Raw genomic sequence first — 20,315 nt, forward strand, 5'->3', positions numbered from 1 at the left:
ATAACCAACTTCCTTTAGACTAGGAATGTCTCCAACCAGTGGAGAGTTTTCTGTTGACTCCTTTTTTAATAGGGCTTTTCAATGCCGCATTCTGTCAAATGTGGCCTTGTTGTCAAGGACATTAACTCTCATCTCACTTGAAAATTGAAATCAGTGTTCGTTTCATGGAAATATTTAAACCATGTTAACATTTTTTTTTGAAGATTTAATTTAGTATACTGGGAAATTGGATTTGTATAGCTTGATGTTTGTTAGTCAGCATAGACATGGTGGGCTGAAGGGCCTGTTTCTATGTCGTATAATGGACTCTATGCTCCAGATTTGCATCCAACTTGGTAAAGGTTTCTGAACTCAGAGACTGGAAATGCTTGTAAAATGATCTTGAACTAGATACCAAAACTAAAAGCTCACTTAATTCTAGAATAATGCAGTTTATAGCTATTGTAAATAAATGTTAAAGTCTTAGCTGCAGTTTTACAAAATATTAAATATGTGGCATATTCATCCCATTCACATAAGTAAAGACTGACATTAGGATACGCACTTCAACCTTTCCAAATTTGCCAGTAAATACGAATCTGCTGTCAATGAAACTAGCTTCTACAGCATACAAGATTTTTACATTAAAGTTCATCCATTTTCAGGTTGAGTCCAAGACAATCAAATCGACAGCTTCAACCAACTAATCTATTAAAATCTGGGGAAAATTGTTTTTCAAAGATTTATTTTCACTAGTCTACATTCTGGTTGCATGTTATATTGTTGTAAACTTGTTGTAATGAAGGTGAAATCATTTTAAAAACTAATTTTCGAGGCCTAGCTTGAGTATTTCTTAAAATTGATATCTGTAAAGCTTTTCGTATGATTGGTTAAATCTTTGATCGTTTGTTACCTAACTTAATTACATTCTTCATTGGATTCTGATCATAGTGAGAATCTGACACATGTTGTCAGTAAAGCTTTGGAAATGTTTACACTTATGAACATTTATCTCCCTGAAGAACTGCTTTTGGATCCTAAACAGCCATAGGTTTTGCCAGCCAGTTATTGTCAAATGTAATTCAAATTTACAACCACTGAGAGAGGATAATTTTGCTAAAGATTATTTAGCCAAAAGACTCATGAATGAGATTTGGATGGTGCTTCTTATCCCCTCATTCCAGATTCTGTTACGTGAGTTTGAGTACAAAAGAACTTTTGAATGCACTTTTTACCAGTTCAATGATGTTATGACTAAATTAATGTGTCCACTAATCACTTGGTAGTATTGAACTTTGAATATTACTGTGAGGAAGAGACTTGTCACCTAATGCTTTTCACCTTGTACTTGTTAGGAAAAATACAAGAAATTCAAATGATTACAACAGTTTATACAGAAGAATAACCTTGTTGATTGATTGGCATTTATCTTGATGAGTGGAAGATAATCTTGTACATGTCTCCCTTTTCCGCTATATGATTGCTGTTAATTAGGAACTAGAAAGAGACAGTAAGTCTTCCATGAACAAATCTACCATCCTTCAAATGGTCACAGGTATTAATACCTCTGTTCTTGATGTCAAAAAGGGTTCTCAATTTCTAGGCATTTGTTCTTGTTATTTAAAAAAACTTTAGGAACTCTTCCATAAGTTTGATCCATGTTTTGTCCAGCTGATGGCACTACTAGACAAATCAAATCCCAGAAGAGACCTGACTTGATAGATCACTTTTTTTTATAACTTTAGTTAACATGGTGCTCAGTCACTCAAACGTCACATGAGGCTGCAAAGTTTCCTTAACAACAGCAAAGAAATTTATAGCACAAAGAGCTAATTAAAAACCAAGCTATCCAAATATAAAATACAATTAAAGAAGTCTTAAAACACAGTGCCAGAAACCGGTCAAAACTATCTGTTTATAGAGATTCATATCCATTGTAATTACACTCCATCTTATGATTCTAATTAACCAAATCCCAAAAAGTCTCTGGCAAAGAAAAAATCTGTGGAGACAATTTGAAAATTTTCAAAATTTTCCAACATGAGCTCTTCCTGAGTTTCTTCCTGAGCCGGAGTTTTCTTAATCTTAATAACCTTCAGTTTTCTTACCAATCAATCCTGGTTTATAAGTTGCACAAACTAAACCTTTCAACTGAGCTGACTGTGTTTTCCCTGAACTGTCCTGTACTTTTTAAGGAGAGATAACTAGCCTTTTCTTTTAGCCCAGTCAGGTCTCCTCTGAACTACCATAAAAACATTCAATCTCTGATTACAATTAAGAAAACAATCATTGATTAATCTTGACTGAATACAAGCTAATGGCCTTCCATTTTTACTCTACCTACCACATAACATAAACAACTTTCTATTAACTCCACAAGACCTGCAACATCTTGCTTTCTGAGCAATGTTGTTTTGGGTCACTGCTGCGGAAGGCCTTTCTGAGCTTGTTTTTTTTTAGAAGGCAAAGTAATCAACATTCATCTACAATTTTTAAACCTCAACTCCAAAAGTTACATTAAGTTATATCACACCATAGAACAATAAGTTCTGAATTTTTGACTTTAAAGGTGCTGAATTTTTAAACCACTTCTCAATGACTACATTCAATTCGACTATTTTCAAGACTTTTTAAAAAAAATTATTCCAAACATCAATAGTTAAACAAAATAACAAAGATGTTGGAAATTTGAGAAAAGAAACTGGAGATACTGCATCTGTGGACAAAGTTAACATTTCAGGTTAGTGACTTAAAAAAATTGGCGGAATTTTCTTAATTTGGACTTTGCACAACAGGAACAATTATAGTTTCAATCTTCTGTAAAGTGGCCATATAATAGTCCATCTCAAAGAATTGTTGTCCAATTAGGAGGAGGTGGGATATTGACTCAGAGACCCTTCCTACTGCACGCAGCCTTCATTCTTTCTGTGCAGCAGTTGTGCTGCTGAAGGAATATAGGAAAAAGTAGAAATGTTGAGAGGCCTGATCAATCAGATGGGAATGGCTCTGAGTGTATTATCCCCAGCTCTATTGGGAACTTCAGTCTCTACAGCTCATCATGCAATTGCATACTTCTACCAGCAGAAGATATCAGAGTTGTCTTGTTCTAACCTTGAAAGGCAAAAGATCTTGAACTCTCACTGCTCAGTTCTCCCATGCAGCCTCCTGCTCAGTCACCAAGATGGTCACACAGCGTGGAGCTCATGGAATACTGAGAAAATTGAAATATCAGCAGAATGTTGCTGTAAGTTGCTTAATTAGCCCTTCAGTTCATTTCCTACTGCTTCTGGACAGATCACCTCTCTCAGCCCCTTGGAAAACCTGCAGGAGGTGCAAACGTATTGAAAAACAATCTGAGTGTTTTACTTACTGCCTTTGCAATACCACACAGACTACCTCCTGCTCTCAGCACGCACACCCAACATAAACTGTGTTTTTATCCTATTTCTGTCACATTTTGTGATTTTATTATTTTGAGTTTTCTGCATTACTTCATTTCTGAGGTAGATGTCACTGTTGTCTGCTACTTCCCCAGCTAGATGACACTTTTGGGCCCAATTTCATATCTTGAAAGGTAAGTTAACGAACACTCAAATTTTTTGATTGCTTTTGCTGAGGCCCCTCACTGTCAATGGCCTACACTGGGCCTGCTTCTTCTATTGTTGACTTTGTCTCATTTATTCTTTGTCAGTCCGCTGGACATCGACAGCTCCCCCATGGAGATTGTGAAGAGCACCAAATTTCTTGGTGTACACCTGGCATAGAATCTCACCTGGTCCCTCTGCACCAGTTCCATAGCCAAGAAAGCCCAAGGAAAATTCACCTCCCAACTCTCCATCCTCACCACATTCTACAGAGGGTTCATTTAGAGAATCCTGAAGCGCTGCATCACCATTTGGCTCAGGAATTGTACCGTCTTGGATCATAAGACCCTACAACAAATAGTGAGGACAACTGAGAGGATCATCAGGGTTTCTCTTCCCTCCATTCCAGCCATGCATTCCACACGCTGCGTCTATAAGGCTAAGAGCATTGTGGAAGACCCCACACACCCCTCACTCAAACACTTCTCCCTCCTGCCATCTGGCAGAAGGTACCGGAGCATACAGTCTCTCACGGTCAGACTATGCAACAGTTTCTTCCCCCAGATCATCAGGCTTCTTAACATAGTACGATCAGACTCTTTCCCATCTGAAATTCTTTTGTATTGCTGCTAGAAAAATGTCTATCATTCATCATTCTACTGTTACACTGAAACTTGTGTGTTTTGCACTTCTTATGCACTTTGTGCTGTGTACAATTGTATAGTTTCTGCTGCCCATGTAGCACCCTCGGTACTGGAGGAACACTGTCTCGTTTTTACTGTATCAGTTGTGTATGGTAGGAATGGCAAATAAAAGCTACTCTACTCTACTCCATTTGGTTCTCACCTTATTTCCCTTAACTGTCTGCTGTGCTCCTTTCTCCCTCTGAACTCAGCTCTTGCTTCTGTGCATTTAAGGTATTGGCTCTAGTTAGTTCCCACAGACTGCTGCATCTCCATGACTTTTAGACTGATATTGACTTCCTCCTGATATATACAAATTGTTTCCAGTTTGTATGTCATTTAAAAGAAATAGACTATTTTTAGACCAATTAAGTATTTATGGTTGGGTCACAAGTGAGGATTGGAGGAAGTAGATGGGGGGAGGTGGATAATGGAAATGGAGAGGATTAGTGTAACAAATGGGATGATGGAAGAATCAGGAGGAAAAGGGGATAGAGTGAATATTGGTGAAAAGGAAACTGTATGGGAAGAGAAAGAAGATGGGGAAACTATTTGCTGGGCAGGAGTTAAACCTTCATTCATTCATGTTGCTAATTTGCTTTCCAGTCACTTGAGTCCTGCGACTTGTAAACCTGTAAACCTTATCCATCGCTGGAAAGTCACATTGCAGTTAGGTAGCAGTGTGTCCTGACCTCAACACTCAAAAATGTGGCAAAAATCACAGAAACTTCCTTTTTGGTAAATGTCAGTTACTTGACTCTAAGCTGGTACTTGTAACTTATCAACTTGCTGTTTACCTCGGATTATAAAAATGATTGAAAGAGAAAATTGGACGGGAGAAAGTGAGGACTGCAGATGCAGGAGATCAGAGTCAAAAAGTGTGGTGCTGGAAAAGCGCAGCTGGTCAGGCAACATCTAAGGAGCAGGAGAATCAACATTTTGAACATAAGCTTTTCATCAGGAATGGGGTGGGAGGAGAGTTCCAACTGCGCAAAGAGATAAATGAATGTGGGGTGGGGCTGGGAGGAGGGTAGCTCGGAATGCGATAGATGAATGAAGGTGGGGGGCGCGGTGATGGTAATAGGTCAGAGTGGAGGGTGGAGCGGATAGGTGGGAAGGAAGATGGACAGGTTGGACAGTTCAAGAGAGTGGTGTCGAATTGGAGTGTTGGATCTGGGATAAGGTGTCGGGAGGGGAGATGAAGAAACTGGTGAGATCAGCATTGATTCTGTGTGGTTGGAGGATCCCAAGACGGAAGGTGAGGTGTGCTTCCTTCAGTCGTTGGGTGGCAAAGAGTTGGCAGTGGAGGAGGCACAGGACATGCATGTCTTTGGCGGAGTGGGAGGAGAGTTGAAGTGTTTGGCCACCGGGCAGTGGGTTGTGGTAGTTGTTTAGTGCGTGTATCCCAGAGATGTTCTCTAAAACATTCCAAACATTGGCATCCTGTCTTCCCAATGTAGAGGAGACCACATCGAGATCAATGGACACAGTAGATGATGTGTGTGGTGGTGCAGGAAGATGTCAGCCAGATTTGGAAGGATCCTCTGGGGTCTTGGATGGAGGTGAGGGGGGAGATGTCGGAGCAGGTTTTACACCTTCAAATTTTCAGATCTAATTTCCATTCATATAATATTCAAAGCATGACTTAAAGTCTTTATAAATTTAAAATAAAATCTAAATGTACCTGTGTTTTGGGGGAGGTAGCATATCCACTTGATGAGGTAGTATACTGTTCTGCCCAGTGGAGCTGGTTCTGAGTAGTTAGTGCCTCAATGCTGGACATATTTATGTGAGAGAGGCCGTTGTTGTTGGACTGTGTTTCCTACCACCACATTTGGGGTTCATGCACAGGCACCACTGGGAGTACTTGTCTGGTGCTTTGAGACTGGTGTGTGTATATAGATGTAAATAGATCTTCCATCTCTGGTTCTAATCTGATCATTGAAATGCAATTAGTAAAGCTGAATGTAAACAGTTACAATTTATTAATAATTTATGGAAGATTGTTCTAGAGATAAAAGTTTAATTTACAGCTTGCAAAGTAAAAAGTGAATGCTCTGGATTAAAATAACAAGACACCATGGGTTATGTAATGAATGGATGCAGAAAAGCTTTAAAATAGAGTCCTTACATCCAGTTTTAACTCTGATGGGAATTGGACTAGGGGCATCAAGACAAGGGCCAAGTCCTGTTGACCGTGGCCACATGTGACAAATGTAATTTTAGCTCTTCACTCTTGTCCTGCATATGTGCCTTCATCAGTTCAGGAAGGGGTGGGTCATTAAAAGGAAATTTTTCCCGCCATGTGTGATCAGGAAGAGCTGTTAATCCTTTTATTTCTCTTTTGACACAGACCACATTTGTTGGGTTTGTTGGAGAAAAACTTCGAAAGCAGGAAAGAAATGTGAATATGACAGTTTAACTTGGCCAGAGAGACAACTTGGTATAATTCTTATCTGGGGAGTGTTGGGTGGGGTAACATGTGAGTTTTCATAACAAAATGATGTATAATGGTAGGATGTGCCCATTCCTGGAATTAATTATCTATCAAATGGTGCAACACCCACCTACCTGACTATACACCTGCTTCTTCTGTGACTCTTCTTTCTGTTTGCCTTTCTCCCAAGTGGGCATTAATTCTTTAATTCATTAAGTGTCAGCAGACACTGTGCAGCTGCCTCCTGTCCATTTAACTAATCAGTGGCTTTCAGGCCCAAATAGGATAGCATTTCTTTGTAAATTTAAAGCAGCACTTCCAACACTACAGTGTCAGAAGTAATGCTGCCAGGTTTCTGCTCGGTCGTTGTAAACAAAGACAATCTTTCTGCAGTACTGTAACTTCTCCTTCACTGGTGAGCTAAGGCCATTAACAGCTGTGACTGCGCTCACCTCCTAGTGTGCTCGCGGTCGAGTTCATTGGGAAAGCTTCCTTTATAATTACAAAACATCTATTTTTTTTTAGATTACTTACAGTGTGGAAACAGGCCCTTCGGCCCAACAAGTCCACACCGCCCCGCCGAAGCGTACCCACCCATACCCCTACATCTACATCGACCCCTTACCTAACATTTGAAAAGGTCATTGCAAATTAGGTTTGCCTTAAACACCTGGCAAACGTTCAGCTAAATTATTAAAATGCTAAAATAAAAGATCCCAAAGTTTTTAAAATGCTTTTCAGTAATGGAATTAATTCTGGTTAAATGCTAGGTATAAATGTTCATGGAGCTTTTAAAAGATTTAGTTTTGATTTCACTCATTATCCTTGATTAGCTGATTAGAACATAGATTCACATCCAGTCCATCCTGATAATGTACTGATTGACTGCCTGAATCATGTGATCATCTCTGAATCATGACTTTGCAAACTGTGTATCAGGTCTATATCTGCTCTTCGCCACCCCCAGACTACAGCAATTATAAAATAGTTTTGCACTCTGCACAGAGGATTTATGATGTGCATAATAATGTGGACCTCAAGTAACTTGAGGTTATTGGCATTGCATTTACTGACTGCTTTTGCAGCATTGTTAATTACATTCTTTCACATTGAAAGCAGTGAAATTCTCCATAGTTCTGAACTTCTGAAATGTAGGAAAGCTAAATGGTTCCAACCAAGTCCTATTATTTACAAACAGGTTGTACCAGTATGGATCTTCTCCACCACAAGGGAAGATCTGAGCCACATTAAATCATGATGCTGAATGTTGAAACCTTTACATTATCCCACCATTGCCAAATCTAGCCTGCAACATTCACCAGTAATTGGGCACCAAGAGAATGATTGCTATAATGTAGCTACTCGAATGTGCAAGAATTATTAGAACCCTGCTTTATGAATATGAAGCAATGATTGTTTTGTACCTTCTTTTATTTGACAATATGAGCAATGAAATGTCTCCAGATTTCATTTCTAGACTGGGATTCTTCAAAATAACTGATATTAAATTCATCAGTTTGTTTTATACTTGTATGTCTACATCCAAGATTACTATTATTCCATAGCCAGAAGAACATTCCAAGCTCAACATGTTACAAGAGGATTTTTTAAACATGAAGACTAACTAAATGCCTTCACTTAGTAGATATAGAAAGATGGTGATAGAAAATAGCCCAGTCAGGCAGGTGAGAACCGTTGAATCAAAGCTCCAGAGCCTTCATTTATCTGAACTCCTGCATAATCATCATCTTCCTTAAATACTTTTTAAATTTAGGCACATCAGTGCCTTTTCAAGCCTCGCTGTTGTTTTTGATTTCAACTGCATTGAAACATTCTGTTTTATGGTGCAAATATTAATGTTTGAAGTATTTAGGATTCCCTTCAGATGAAGCACAATAACTACACTGCAACATTAACTCATGATGTTAACACTGGAAGAGTATTGATATATTATCCCAAGTGGACCAGTTATTTCAAAAATGCTTTTCAATTAAACATTAAATAATTGGAAATAATGAACAGCTTGACTGGTAATCTTAATGTAAATCTTTAGCACAAAGTTGAATTATATTTGTGAAGAAATTAACCAAATGGTAGAAGTGTTTCTACAGGTTGCTGTATTACGTGTACCTGTACACAGCAGTGTTTGACGTACAGGTAGCATCAACTTAATTGGTTGGGCATCGGGTTTGCGATGCAGTGTGGTACCAATATCATGGTTGCAATTTCCTTACCAACTGAGGTAATTGTGAAGATCATGCCATCGCAACCTCACCCCTCACCTGAGACGTGGTAACTCCCAAGTTCACCAACAATGCTCTCTCGGAGACTTTAGGACTGTAGTGACTTTTACTTCACTTTCACAGGTAGCAGTATTACACGTACAGATAACATGTTACATTGTTCTATTGTACAGGGAGAAATATGTCAAATATAACAACTCAATTTTTTGATTATAAATAGGAAAGAAAATTGATAGCTGGCCCACAAGCAGTCGCTAGTGAACCATTCTATCTGGGCAAGCTTTTTTGTGAGCACATTAAAATAAAGGTTATTGTCTTAGATGTCCCCTAAAGATTTGAAAAGATGATATCTCACTCTTCAACTGCATTCATGCAGCTCACAGATGAAAAATATTGCAACTTTGAACATTGCAAGAGTGCTACAAAGTAGACTGAAGTTTCCAAGATGAGTTGAGTTGACTTAACGTTTCATTGAAGTGAAGCTTGTTTAGAGCAGAAGATTTACAGACATTTGAGAGATTTCTGGTAGTCAGTCACAACAAATATTTTTATTTCTTAGCAAGCAACAATACTGCACTTCAATCAAAACTTAGTTCAAGCCAAACTGGAGGATCTAATTTTAAAAAATCTTGTAATGAAGGATAGAGGAATTTTCCTGCCTACTAACTTCCACAATAAAATAACAATGCGATGTCAAAGGTACAGTGAACTGCAGGTGATAAGTTTTAATAGATGAGAAAATATCCAGTAAAATCAGGAGCAACAAAAGCTCTACAATTAAAAATCTGAAGAGACCGTGAGATGTTAGATCTTTAGCTTCATTCTGAACACAGCACAATGAGAGGGGGCAGCAAAAACAAACAAGCTCAGTTATAGGGGTATGGCTTCATTCAAAACACTACTGAGAGAGGCTATGTGGAGGGGTGAAAAGGCCAAGTGGGATCTGTAAGGTTATTAGTTGGTGAGAAGCTGCTGTTAAGGAGTCAGTCTAAACAGCTTAACACTAAAAAGTTATCATTTGTCAAAAAGGAGTTCGTTGGATTACAGAAAAGAGCGTGACAAAAAGGTTAAAATTAAATGAAATCGAAATAAAATAGTAATACCCAAGGAAAATAAAGTTTTTTAGATTACTTACAGTGTGGATACAAGCCCTTCGGCCCAACAAGTCCACACTGACCCTCCAAAGAGCAACCCACCCAGAACCATTCCCCTACATTTACCCCTTCACCTAACACTACGGGCAATTTAGCATGGCCAATTCACCTAACCTGCACATTTTTGGACTGTGGGAGGAAACCGGAGCACCCGCAGGAAACCCACGCAGACAAGGGGAGAACGTGCAAACTCCACACAGGCGGGAATTGAACCCGGGTCTCTGGCACTGTGAGGCAACAGTGCTAACCACTGTGCCACCGTGCTGCCCACTGTGCCACCGTGCCGCACAGAGTTGTTACTGATGAGATTTTATATCAAGGGTAAGAGTAGTTTTCAGAGTTATGGGATAGCAAGTCTGTGGGGACAGGTGAAATGTACTTCCTGAAGTAAATGTGACGTCACTGATATGTGGTGTGCCTCAGTTTAACCAGCTACACAAGTTTGAGCTCTGGGTTTTGGAATTTGAGCAGCGACTAGAGTTGCTGCTGTGCATCTGCAACACAGGGGACCATGTGGATAGCATGTATAGGGAAATGGTGTTCCACCAAACATTAGAAACATCTAGGTAGTGAGGAAATCTAGGAGAATCAGGCATGCAGTGCAGGAGACTCCTGAATCCATTCCCGGTTCTTGTCAATTGGAATTTCATTTTGGAAATTAGTGAAGTTGATAGTTCCTCAGCAGTACAGCCAGAGACAAGTCAATGCCACCAAGGGTGTCTTGCCTAATTTTGGCAGCAGTAGGGGAGAAAGAAGAATGGAAGCACAGTAATGAGAGGGGATTCCATAACTGGGGAATCAGACGTGTGTTTCTATAGCATGAAGTATGACTCCAGGCTTTGTATCTTGCCTACCTTCCTGGTGCCAGAGACAAGGATGTAGCAATAGTGTTTAAATCTACAAGATGCACAGCAGAAAATTGCCAAAGATCCTGAGACAGTACCTTCCAAACCCATGACCACTTCCATCTAGGAGCACGACTGCAGCAAGTACATGGGAACACCACTACCTGCCAAGTTCCCCTCCAAGCCACTCAGCATCCTGACTTCTAAATACACTATATTGCCATTTCTTCTGGGTCCCTGGGTCAAAATCCTGGAATTCCTTCCCTAAGGACATGGTGAATCTACCAACAGCACATGGGCTGCAGCAGTTGAAGAAGGCAGCTCACCATCCCCTTCTCACTAAATGCTGGCCAGACAGTGACACCCACACACCATGAGTGAATAATGAAAATACGTTTACTGAGGCCAACTCTCATCCACTTTATGGAGTTTGCTTACAATATCACATAGTCCACAATTTTAATTTGAAAGCTCCAATATTAAAGGTATGTAGAAAAGTGAACAGTTATAAACATTGAGTAGTATTACTAAGCAAATAGAAAATCGCTTCTCAATTTATAAATACTTTGGTCGATGGTGGAGGTTTAATGATAATGTCACTGAACTAGTAATCCAGAGGTCTAGAGGACACAAGCAACCAGTCTGGAACTGAAAGCTCGTCTCAGAAATGGTTGTCAATTATTATAAAGCACGCACCTGAATTACTGATGCCTTTTACAAAGTGAAATCTTTGTCTGACCTGGCCTCCAGACCATAGCAGTATAGTTGACTCTTGAAAGCCCTCCGTTATCACCTAGCAAATGATTATACCAAACTGCTAAAAAGGAATCAGCAATGACCTGTTAAAAAAATTCAGTTTGGAGTTTGCCGGTGTTCCTCAACCCTGACTTCATGATAACCTGTAAACACGTACAAAAGAGCTGAACTCCCAAGGTGAGGTAAGGCTTATGGGGAGATGGTGGCCTATTGCTATTTTTGCCATACTGTTAATCTAGAAACCCAGGTAATGAAACAAAAGCAGAAGTTGCTGGCAAAACTCAGGTCTCCCCTCAGCATCTGTGGGGAGAAAGCTGTGTTAACATTTCAAGTCTGGTGACTCTTCTTCAGATGTGAGCCAATGTTCTGGGGACCTGTGTTCAAATCCCACCATGGCAGGCAGTGGAATTTGAATTCAATAAAAATCTCGAAGAGTCTAATGATGGCCATGAAACTATTGTCAATTGTCAGAAAAACCCAACTGGTTCACTACTGTCCTTTTAGGGAAGGAAACATACCTCATCTGGTCTACCTGTGACCCCAGACAATGTGAGTGACTCTTAACTCTCATCTGGCCAATAAACGTCTAACCAGTGATGTCCTCTCCCGTGAATGATTTTTTTGAAGTGAGATTATATGTCCTTGACATCAAAGCAGCATTTCACTAAGTGTGGCATTGAGAAGCCCCATGAAACCTGGAGTTATTGTGAATCATGGAGAAAATCCTCCTCTGGTTGGTGTACAACTAGCATAAAGAAAGATAGTTGTGGTTATTTGACATCAATCAACTCTGTCCTGGGACAACATTGCTGGAGCTCCTAGTGTCCTAGGGCAATCATCAACAGATGTCATCTCCTCTCTTCCCCCCACCACTGCCAATGATAAGGTCAGAATGTTCACTAACTGCACAATGTTCAGCACCATTTATGAATCCTCAGGTACAGAACCAGTCTGTGTCCATGTGCAGCCAGACCTAAACAACTTCTCGCCTTAACTTATAGGTGGAAATAGCATTCGTGACACATAATGCCAGATACTGTCCATCTGCAACAAAAGAGAACCTAATCTTCCCTTGACGATCAATAACACTACTATTGCTATAACACTGTTAATATCCTGTGATTACTAATGACCAGAAATGGAACTGGACCAGTCACATACTGAGGCCAGAGGCTGTGAATTCTACAGCAGGTAACTTGCCTTGTGACTAAAGCCACCATCTACGAGGCACAGATCAAGAGTGTGGTGGTATTCTGTCCACATACCTGGATGGTAACCCAGCGACATTCGCAAAACAATGATAGCATCCAGGAGAAAGCAGCCTGACTTGATTGGCATCTCAGTCACCTCCTTGAATATTTACTCCTTGTAATAGCAGTGTGTACCATCTACAAGATGCTCTGCAACTGCTCACCAAAAAAACTTTCCATGCATGTGTCTTCCAACACCTAGAACGACAGGGCAATAGCTATATGGGAACACCAGCTCATGCAAGTTTCCCTCCAAGCTAACACACTTAGTAGAGTAATATTTGTACATCTGATCCAGGAAACCTGGGTTCAAAGGATCTGTCAGAATATCCCTGACAAGGTTCATTTAAAAACAAACAACATGCACTTGGGGTGTAACTATTCCCCCATAGATAGAAGAAAAAAAAGATGGCATCCTCAAGGGGAATTAGTGTTGGACTCTGAATGTTACCATGCACACATCTTGCAAATGTATAAAACTGAGTAGATTCCAATTTATTACAATAGTATCTTGTTTAGGAACTTCAAATATCAAAGTTCAGGAAGGAAGCTGTATTGCAGCATGTATATCACCTATTGAGTCATTGGATAATGTGCCAACTAGCCCATGGATGATGTTCCCTCATGTATTTATCCATATCCTGGGAAATTATCTGGCGTCTGCTATACTGAGCAGCCAGCTGTTCTGTAGACACAACTGTAATAAGAACTCAGTATGTCAGGAAATAGCTCACAGTCATGACTTTCCACTGTGTCACAGCATAACAGCATGTTGCCATCAATGAGCATTGTATTTTGTTGCCCAACCAAAAAATGTGATCAGCCTGAGGCTGTCTACTTAAATAGCTTATCAGCTACCTCTAGCGGCAGGGAGCGTATAATGTATTCTAAGTAGCAAAAGCATTTACATTTAACTGTTAAAATTATATGAAGGTTTTATTTTCTAATTGCTCGCCAATTTATACAGCACATTGGTATTTTAATGAGTGAAACTGTTTTAAAATAAAATTACTTCCTTTGGACTGGATTAGAGAAGAATTGAACCAATGGTCCTAATTGTAGCTACCTTCACTCCCAGTTTGGAGAAACTAGGAGGTGGTAGAGGTTGTTGCTTATGAGGGTCGAACATTTTTTTCAAAAGCATTCACAAAACGTGAGTTTCGCTGACCAGACTACAGTGGCACAGTGGTAAGGATTGCTACCTCCCAGCACCCGAGAACCAGGGTCACTTCTAGCCTTGGGTTACTGCCTGTCTGTATGGAGTTTACACATTCTCCTTGTGTCTGCGTGGGTTTCTGCCAGGTGCTGCGGATTCCGCCCACAGCCCAAAGTGTCCGGTGACACGCAAGCTAGGTAGTTTAGCTATGGTAACTGTATAGATACAGAGCTAGGGTTGGGGGGGATGGTTTTCAGTGGCATGCTCTTTGGAGAGTCAGCACAGACTCAGTGGACCAAATGGCCTCTCCAGTACTGTAGGGATTCTATGGTTTTATCTCTAATTGCGCTTGAAGGTGCTGATGAGAGAACTGTTTCACTCCTTTCTCAGTGCTTTCTAGATCGTTTCCAAAGACAGTAAAGAGTCTGAGTTCTGGGTTCTGGAGTTGTATGGAGGCTATTCTGGGTAAGCAAAAAAAAGTCAATGAATTAGATGGGTTTTAATGATATTGCATTATTGGATTATTAGTCCAAGCCTCTGCATGTAAGTTATGTATTGTCTGAGTTTTCACAAGAGAGCTATGGAAGGGGTTTTCCGAAGAGTGATGAGAATGAGGGATCGCTGTTTAAAAATCGGGGGTTGCCCATTTAAAACATATTAGACAAAAAGATTCTCCCAAATGGCTGAGAACCTTTAGAACACCTCTTGGAAAGATGTTGGAAACAGAACCTCTTAAGGCAGAGGTAATTGGATTTTTGTTAAACTGAAAGATTCTCCATGAGATTACAATCAGATTAACCATGATTTTGGTGCATGTCAGAGCAGGCTTAAAGGGCTACTCCTCCTGATGTGTATATTTCTTGCATGACTACAACAATCTGATCTTACTACTTTCCTGTCCTGATGTGCACTTGGTCCACAGCAGAACAAAAGTAACAAGAGGAGCTGCTTTGGCGACTGACGAGAAAGCCATGGACCTTTCGCCATCCCCTAATCACATGCAGTCATTTACTGGCTGTGACCCCCTTGATATCAAACTCTCACTGTTGGATAGATTATTTGTGCAGGTTTAAGCTTATCGACAAGTCCAGATTGACAGCAACAGCTCCTCACTGACAACATCACCAGGCAGCACAGCTGCTGTGGGACTTGTCATCCATACAGGATGGTGCATTTATTTATTTTTCAATAAGGTTGTTAAACTTGGCATAATAATTGCTTCTTAACAGTAAAGGACCTTCTGAACAGTTATTATATGTCATACGTGATTGTGAAGTTGTCTTTTTTTCTGCTCAATCTGTCTCTTTCTCCCATAGATTACTATTCAACAAAGAAGAGGTGTACAGGCCCAATCCACCACAGCAGAAGAAAGTAGTGTTACTGAATAGAAGATCTAGAGATGGTTTCAAGGGACTGCACGTCATTTGAAGTAAAACTGCCTTAGGTTCATGAAGAAAATATATTATGAGAGTATTTTATATTCAAATCTTTTCATTCAGTTACAGATTATTTACAAATTGAATGTGAAAATGAGTTACAATTTGGTTACAAATCATTCTAAACAAAACAATACTTGAACAATAGACTGAGACTTCTATCATTGAACAGCTCATTTTATTTGGACGTTGGATTGTATTTTTCTGGACTTCTTTTGGTTGCTAAAAACAAAGTCTAAAACTTGCAGAAGAAAAACAATTGACTGAGCTCTTGCATCTTGCTGTTTGTGTCACGGAATGATTTCCACATTTTCTACTCTATGATGACTTTGTGTGCAAAATGAATTTTAGTAGCTGTTTCCTCAGTGATTATTGGTATATATTCTGAATTTTCTTCTATTATTTTGAAAAGTCTTCTTTTGTAGTCTTTGAGTTAGTCTTTACCTTAAAATAAACAGAGTATTGCCCAGCTACAGTGAGTTAAGGGATTGAAAAGTTGACATTGTCAACACTGTGATCAAATCACAAATATCATAATGTTAGCTAAGGATCAATAACTCCCAATAACTCCTTTTATATTGAAAATGAAATTAGGAGACCTCCCTCAGATAATCATGAAGCCTGTTGGTTCAGAAATGAAAATCTGTAGACTGTTCACTAGATTGCACGTACCATGAACTCGAGAAATTGGAAAAAGTGTCATGCTTCACTAGAGCATGAAATGTGGTTGGGTGGTTAGCTTGCCCAGAATTGTTAGGAGTCCAAACTCTCAGATTTTTTGTTGTAAATGTAATTTGTTTGAATTTCGATTGAAGGTTATTGATTTATCCCATGTTTAGATTTCTCTTGTCCTGTTCATCTATACTGTTCAAATGTGCAGACTGCTTTGAGATAGATGCCAAGAAGATTTTACTGTGTTAATTATAAGCCAGACAAAGGTACAAATAGAAAATCATGAGATCTGATTTGCCCCGTTTTGCTATCAGCAGAGGCATTATCCATTTCCTTTTTTGTTGAAATGTTTTTGCTTTGCTCAGCTAAAGAAAATTAGTGTTTTTGCAGGAGCTAAGATGACGAAATTAAGCAAAGAATTGTGGAGTCTCTTAGAAAATGTTTAATATCAGAATTTGCAATTACTTTCTTATTTCACATCAACTTTACAGCCTTAGCCTGTGGAAACCCAACTCCCATTTTGTGTCATGAGTGGAAACCGATTTAGGTTATACATTTGCTGGCTGAGCTGGTAGGTTTGTTCTCAGAGGTTTCATCATCATGCTAGGTAACATCATCAGTGAGCCTCTGGTGAAGCGCTGGTGTTCTGTTCCACTTTCTTTTTGTGTTACAGTGGGTGATATTATTTCCAGTTCTTTTTCTAGAGGTTGGTAAATGGTGTCCAAATCAATGTGTTCATTGATGGAGTTCCAGTATGAATGCCAGGTTTCTAGGAATCCCCGTGCATGTCTTTGCTTAGCCTGACCTAGGATGGATGTGTTGTCCTGGTTGAAGTGTTGTCCTCCTTCACCTGTGTGTAAGGATACTAGTGATAACTGGTCTTGTTTTTTTGATGGCTAGTTGGTACTCGTGTATCCTGGTGGCTAGTTTCATGCCTGTCCATTGTAGTATTTGCTGCAATCTTTGTAGGATATTTTGTATATGACATTTGTTTTGCTGGCTGTTGGTACAGGATCCTTTAGGTTCGTCTGTTGCTATTTCAGTGTGTTGGGAGGTTTGTGGGCTACATGATGCCAAGGGGTCGGAGTAGTCTGATAGTCACCTCCAAGATGTCTTAGTGTGACTCAAGTCTCTGGGCCTTTTGTGTCATCTTGTTTGGGTTTGTTGTTTAACAGGAACTATGAGCAGCAGAAGAAAAATACTTACACAGTGTATTCAAGAACAATGGATATCTGGTAAGCACAGTCCACCAATTCTTAAACAACAAACCCAAACAAGATACAAATGCCCAGAGACTCTAGCCACACTACCATAATCAAACACATCTCAGAGATGACTACCAGATTACTGCGACCCTTGACATCATGGTAGCCCACATGCCTACCAACACACTGAAACAGCTACTGATGAACGTAAAGGACCTTGTACCAACAGCCAGCAAAATGAATGTCATATACAAAATATCCTACAAGGACTGAAACAGACACTACATCAGACAGACAGGCAGGAAACTAGTCACCAGGATACAGAAGCACCAACTAGCCAAGAAAAGAAAAGACCAGCTATCACGAGTAACATTACACACAAATGAAGAAGGACACCACTTCGACTGGGACAACACATCCATCCAAGGACAGACTAAACAGAGACATGCACGGGAGTCTCTTAGAGGCCTTGCATTCAAACCGGAACTCCATCAATAAACACATCGATTTGGACCCCATTTGCCAACCTCTGAGAAAAAGAAGCAGAAATGATTTCACCCACTGTAACAGATGAAGCCACAGAAATAGAAAGCAGGAGAGAACACCAGTGCTTCACTGGAGGCTCACTGAAGATGTTACCAAGCATGGTGATGAAATGTCTGAAAACAAACCTTCTAGCTCAGCGAGCAAAATTACAACCTGAACCTCAACCTGAGCTACAAATCTCAAAAATTGCAGAGACCCATTTATTTGAAAAGGTGTGCAGCTTGTGGATGTTTAACTTATGTCATTTTTGGTTGGACTAATATTTGCTCCCCATTGTTTGGGTATGTAACTTATATAGACATCTGCAGTGAGAGGAATGGCAGCCTTCTTTTCAGTTACTCAGACAGCCCTTGCTGCTTGTCATCCTGATTGATGGCCTGATTTGTTAAACATGCCTTTTATTGTGTTTGTTATAATTAATGAATGCAGACTTCATATTATGTTCATTTGGTTATTCTAATATCTAAAAAATTAGAGCTGCCATGTGTCTTTTCCCAGAGTATGCTAATGAAGGAATTTTCAACCCACCATCTGGTCAGGTAGCTGAGTATTAATATGATGTAGGTGTTTTCCCCTAAGTGAGATCTAAGTCAGCAGGACTAGACTCAGTTCATCATGGTCATTTATATTGTCAGTGTTACTGGAGTTGGTGAAACAATGGACTGACTCGAATGCATTTTGCAATCAAATCATTTCTTAATATGGAACGTAGGCACAAAACAAAGGAAACTTTTGTTTGATCGATGGTTTATACTCCTGGTATTTATTCGTTATTCATCTGTCAGAGAAACCATAGCTTTAAAAAAAAGCCTCCTCAAATTTTCATCACGACCTAAAAATATTTATTTATACCTGGCTATTGTTCCATTGCGAGCTGTAGCTCTTTGATACTTTGATTAAATAGTAATTCCTTTAAGAATGAGTTACAATGAATATCAGTGAGCCATTGAAGATTTTATAACTTTTAGATAGTCTCATTACATCTGAACCTAACCCTACTCTGAATACTGAGTGGGAGTGAGCACCCTCAGTGGTTTTCTCATCTCCAGTTGTAATTAACTGGCTTATTGTCACTGGGTGGCAGGATTGATGATGGATTACAGTAGTTCTATGGATAAGCCACTAAACCGTCATGATATTTTAACTTGCATAGAAAAATCTCCAGTACGTAATATCTCACAGTACAAATAAAAAGACAGTTGCATGTTTTCATGCAGTTTCAAAGTAATTCATTATTTTGCTACTGAGGGTGAGTCGGGATTGTGCAGCAACTATACAGGAAAATCCTGAGTGAGTATTCAATAAACTAGGGATGGGAAATGTACTATTTGGTAGAATTCCACCTTTCCATGTTTTCTCTAACCTCAGCCTGGCCTGCATGTCCGGCAACATCTGTGAAGAGAGAAAACTGAATTCGTGTTTTGGGTCCAGTAACCCATCAGATCTGAAGAAGGCTGACATTCTGAAGAAGGTTCACTGGACCTGAACCATTAATTCTGTTTTCTCTTTCCACAAATGTTGCCAGATCTGCTGAGTTTCTGCAGCTATTTCTGTTTTCTCAATTTCCATCAGCCGCAGTTCTTTGGGTTTTGTTTTGGGGGAGGTTTAGGTTACACTCCCGGGGCTTCTCCTGCTGCTTTCATGTGAAGTCCCTCCTGCCGCCCTGACCCCAGTGTGAGTCCTGAGGCCGTGTTGCTGCAGCAGGGAATGGCTGCAGCCCAGGGAAGGAAGGTCCTGCCAGCTAAGGTCTCAACCTCCACCCAGGACCAGTGCGAAGGGAGGGGAAGGAGCGACACATCCTGAAACTCCAGGCCTGAGTTCCGATCCCCCACATACCCTGCGGAAGAGGCCCAGTTCTGGCTGGAAAGATGAGCAAGTACTGTCTCTGGAGAAGGTAGGATAGAGGAGGATAAGGACTGAGGAGGGAACTGGGTTGAAGGGGGTCAGAGCAGGGATCTGGAGAGAGGGCAGACTGAGGTTCTGGGGGGGGGTCTGGGAATCATGCCTCTGAGGCATAGATAGAATGCATCACAAGAAGTAGGAAAGGTGCTAATTATAACAACGTTGATGGCCCTATTAGTTTCCCTCCCTCTTCTCTCACCATGGAATATGGAAATTCTGGTTGAGAACTGAATGAGTGCATAAAATAATATATTTATGAAGAAACACAACTTGAGGTTTAAAGTTTCATCTGAAATATACAGGTTTAATCTGTTATGGTCTTGTTTTTGGTGGTGTCATGTTAATTTCACTTTTTTAAATACTGTATATTCATTCATCAGATGTGGGCTTCACTTCCAACGTCTATCACTCATCCATAATCGCTCTTGAGAAGCTACTGTTGAATTAACTGGGGTCACATTGAAAAA

General features: G+C 40.0%; 1 protein-coding gene across 6 annotated transcripts in view; it reads left to right on the forward strand.

Annotated features, from left to right (window-relative positions):
• The window catches only part of LOC140458071 (cyclin-dependent kinase inhibitor 1-like), a 94,333-nt gene extending 77,608 nt beyond the window's left edge, over positions 1–16,725 (forward strand). For all 6 annotated transcript variants that reach the window (XM_072552118.1, XM_072552119.1, XM_072552117.1 and 3 more), the window contains one exon: positions 15,404–16,725. In XM_072552118.1, coding sequence (XP_072408219.1) covers positions 15,404–15,462 — 59 coding nt within the window. In that variant the 3' untranslated portion in view covers positions 15,463–16,725. The remainder of the gene's footprint in view (positions 1–15,403) is intronic.
• The last annotated feature ends 3,590 nt before the right edge of the window (positions 16,726–20,315 follow it).

Source organism: Chiloscyllium punctatum, chromosome 32 (assembly GCF_047496795.1).
Source record: "Chiloscyllium punctatum isolate Juve2018m chromosome 32, sChiPun1.3, whole genome shotgun sequence".
In the NCBI taxonomy this organism is placed as follows: domain Eukaryota; kingdom Metazoa; phylum Chordata; class Chondrichthyes; order Orectolobiformes; family Hemiscylliidae; genus Chiloscyllium; species Chiloscyllium punctatum.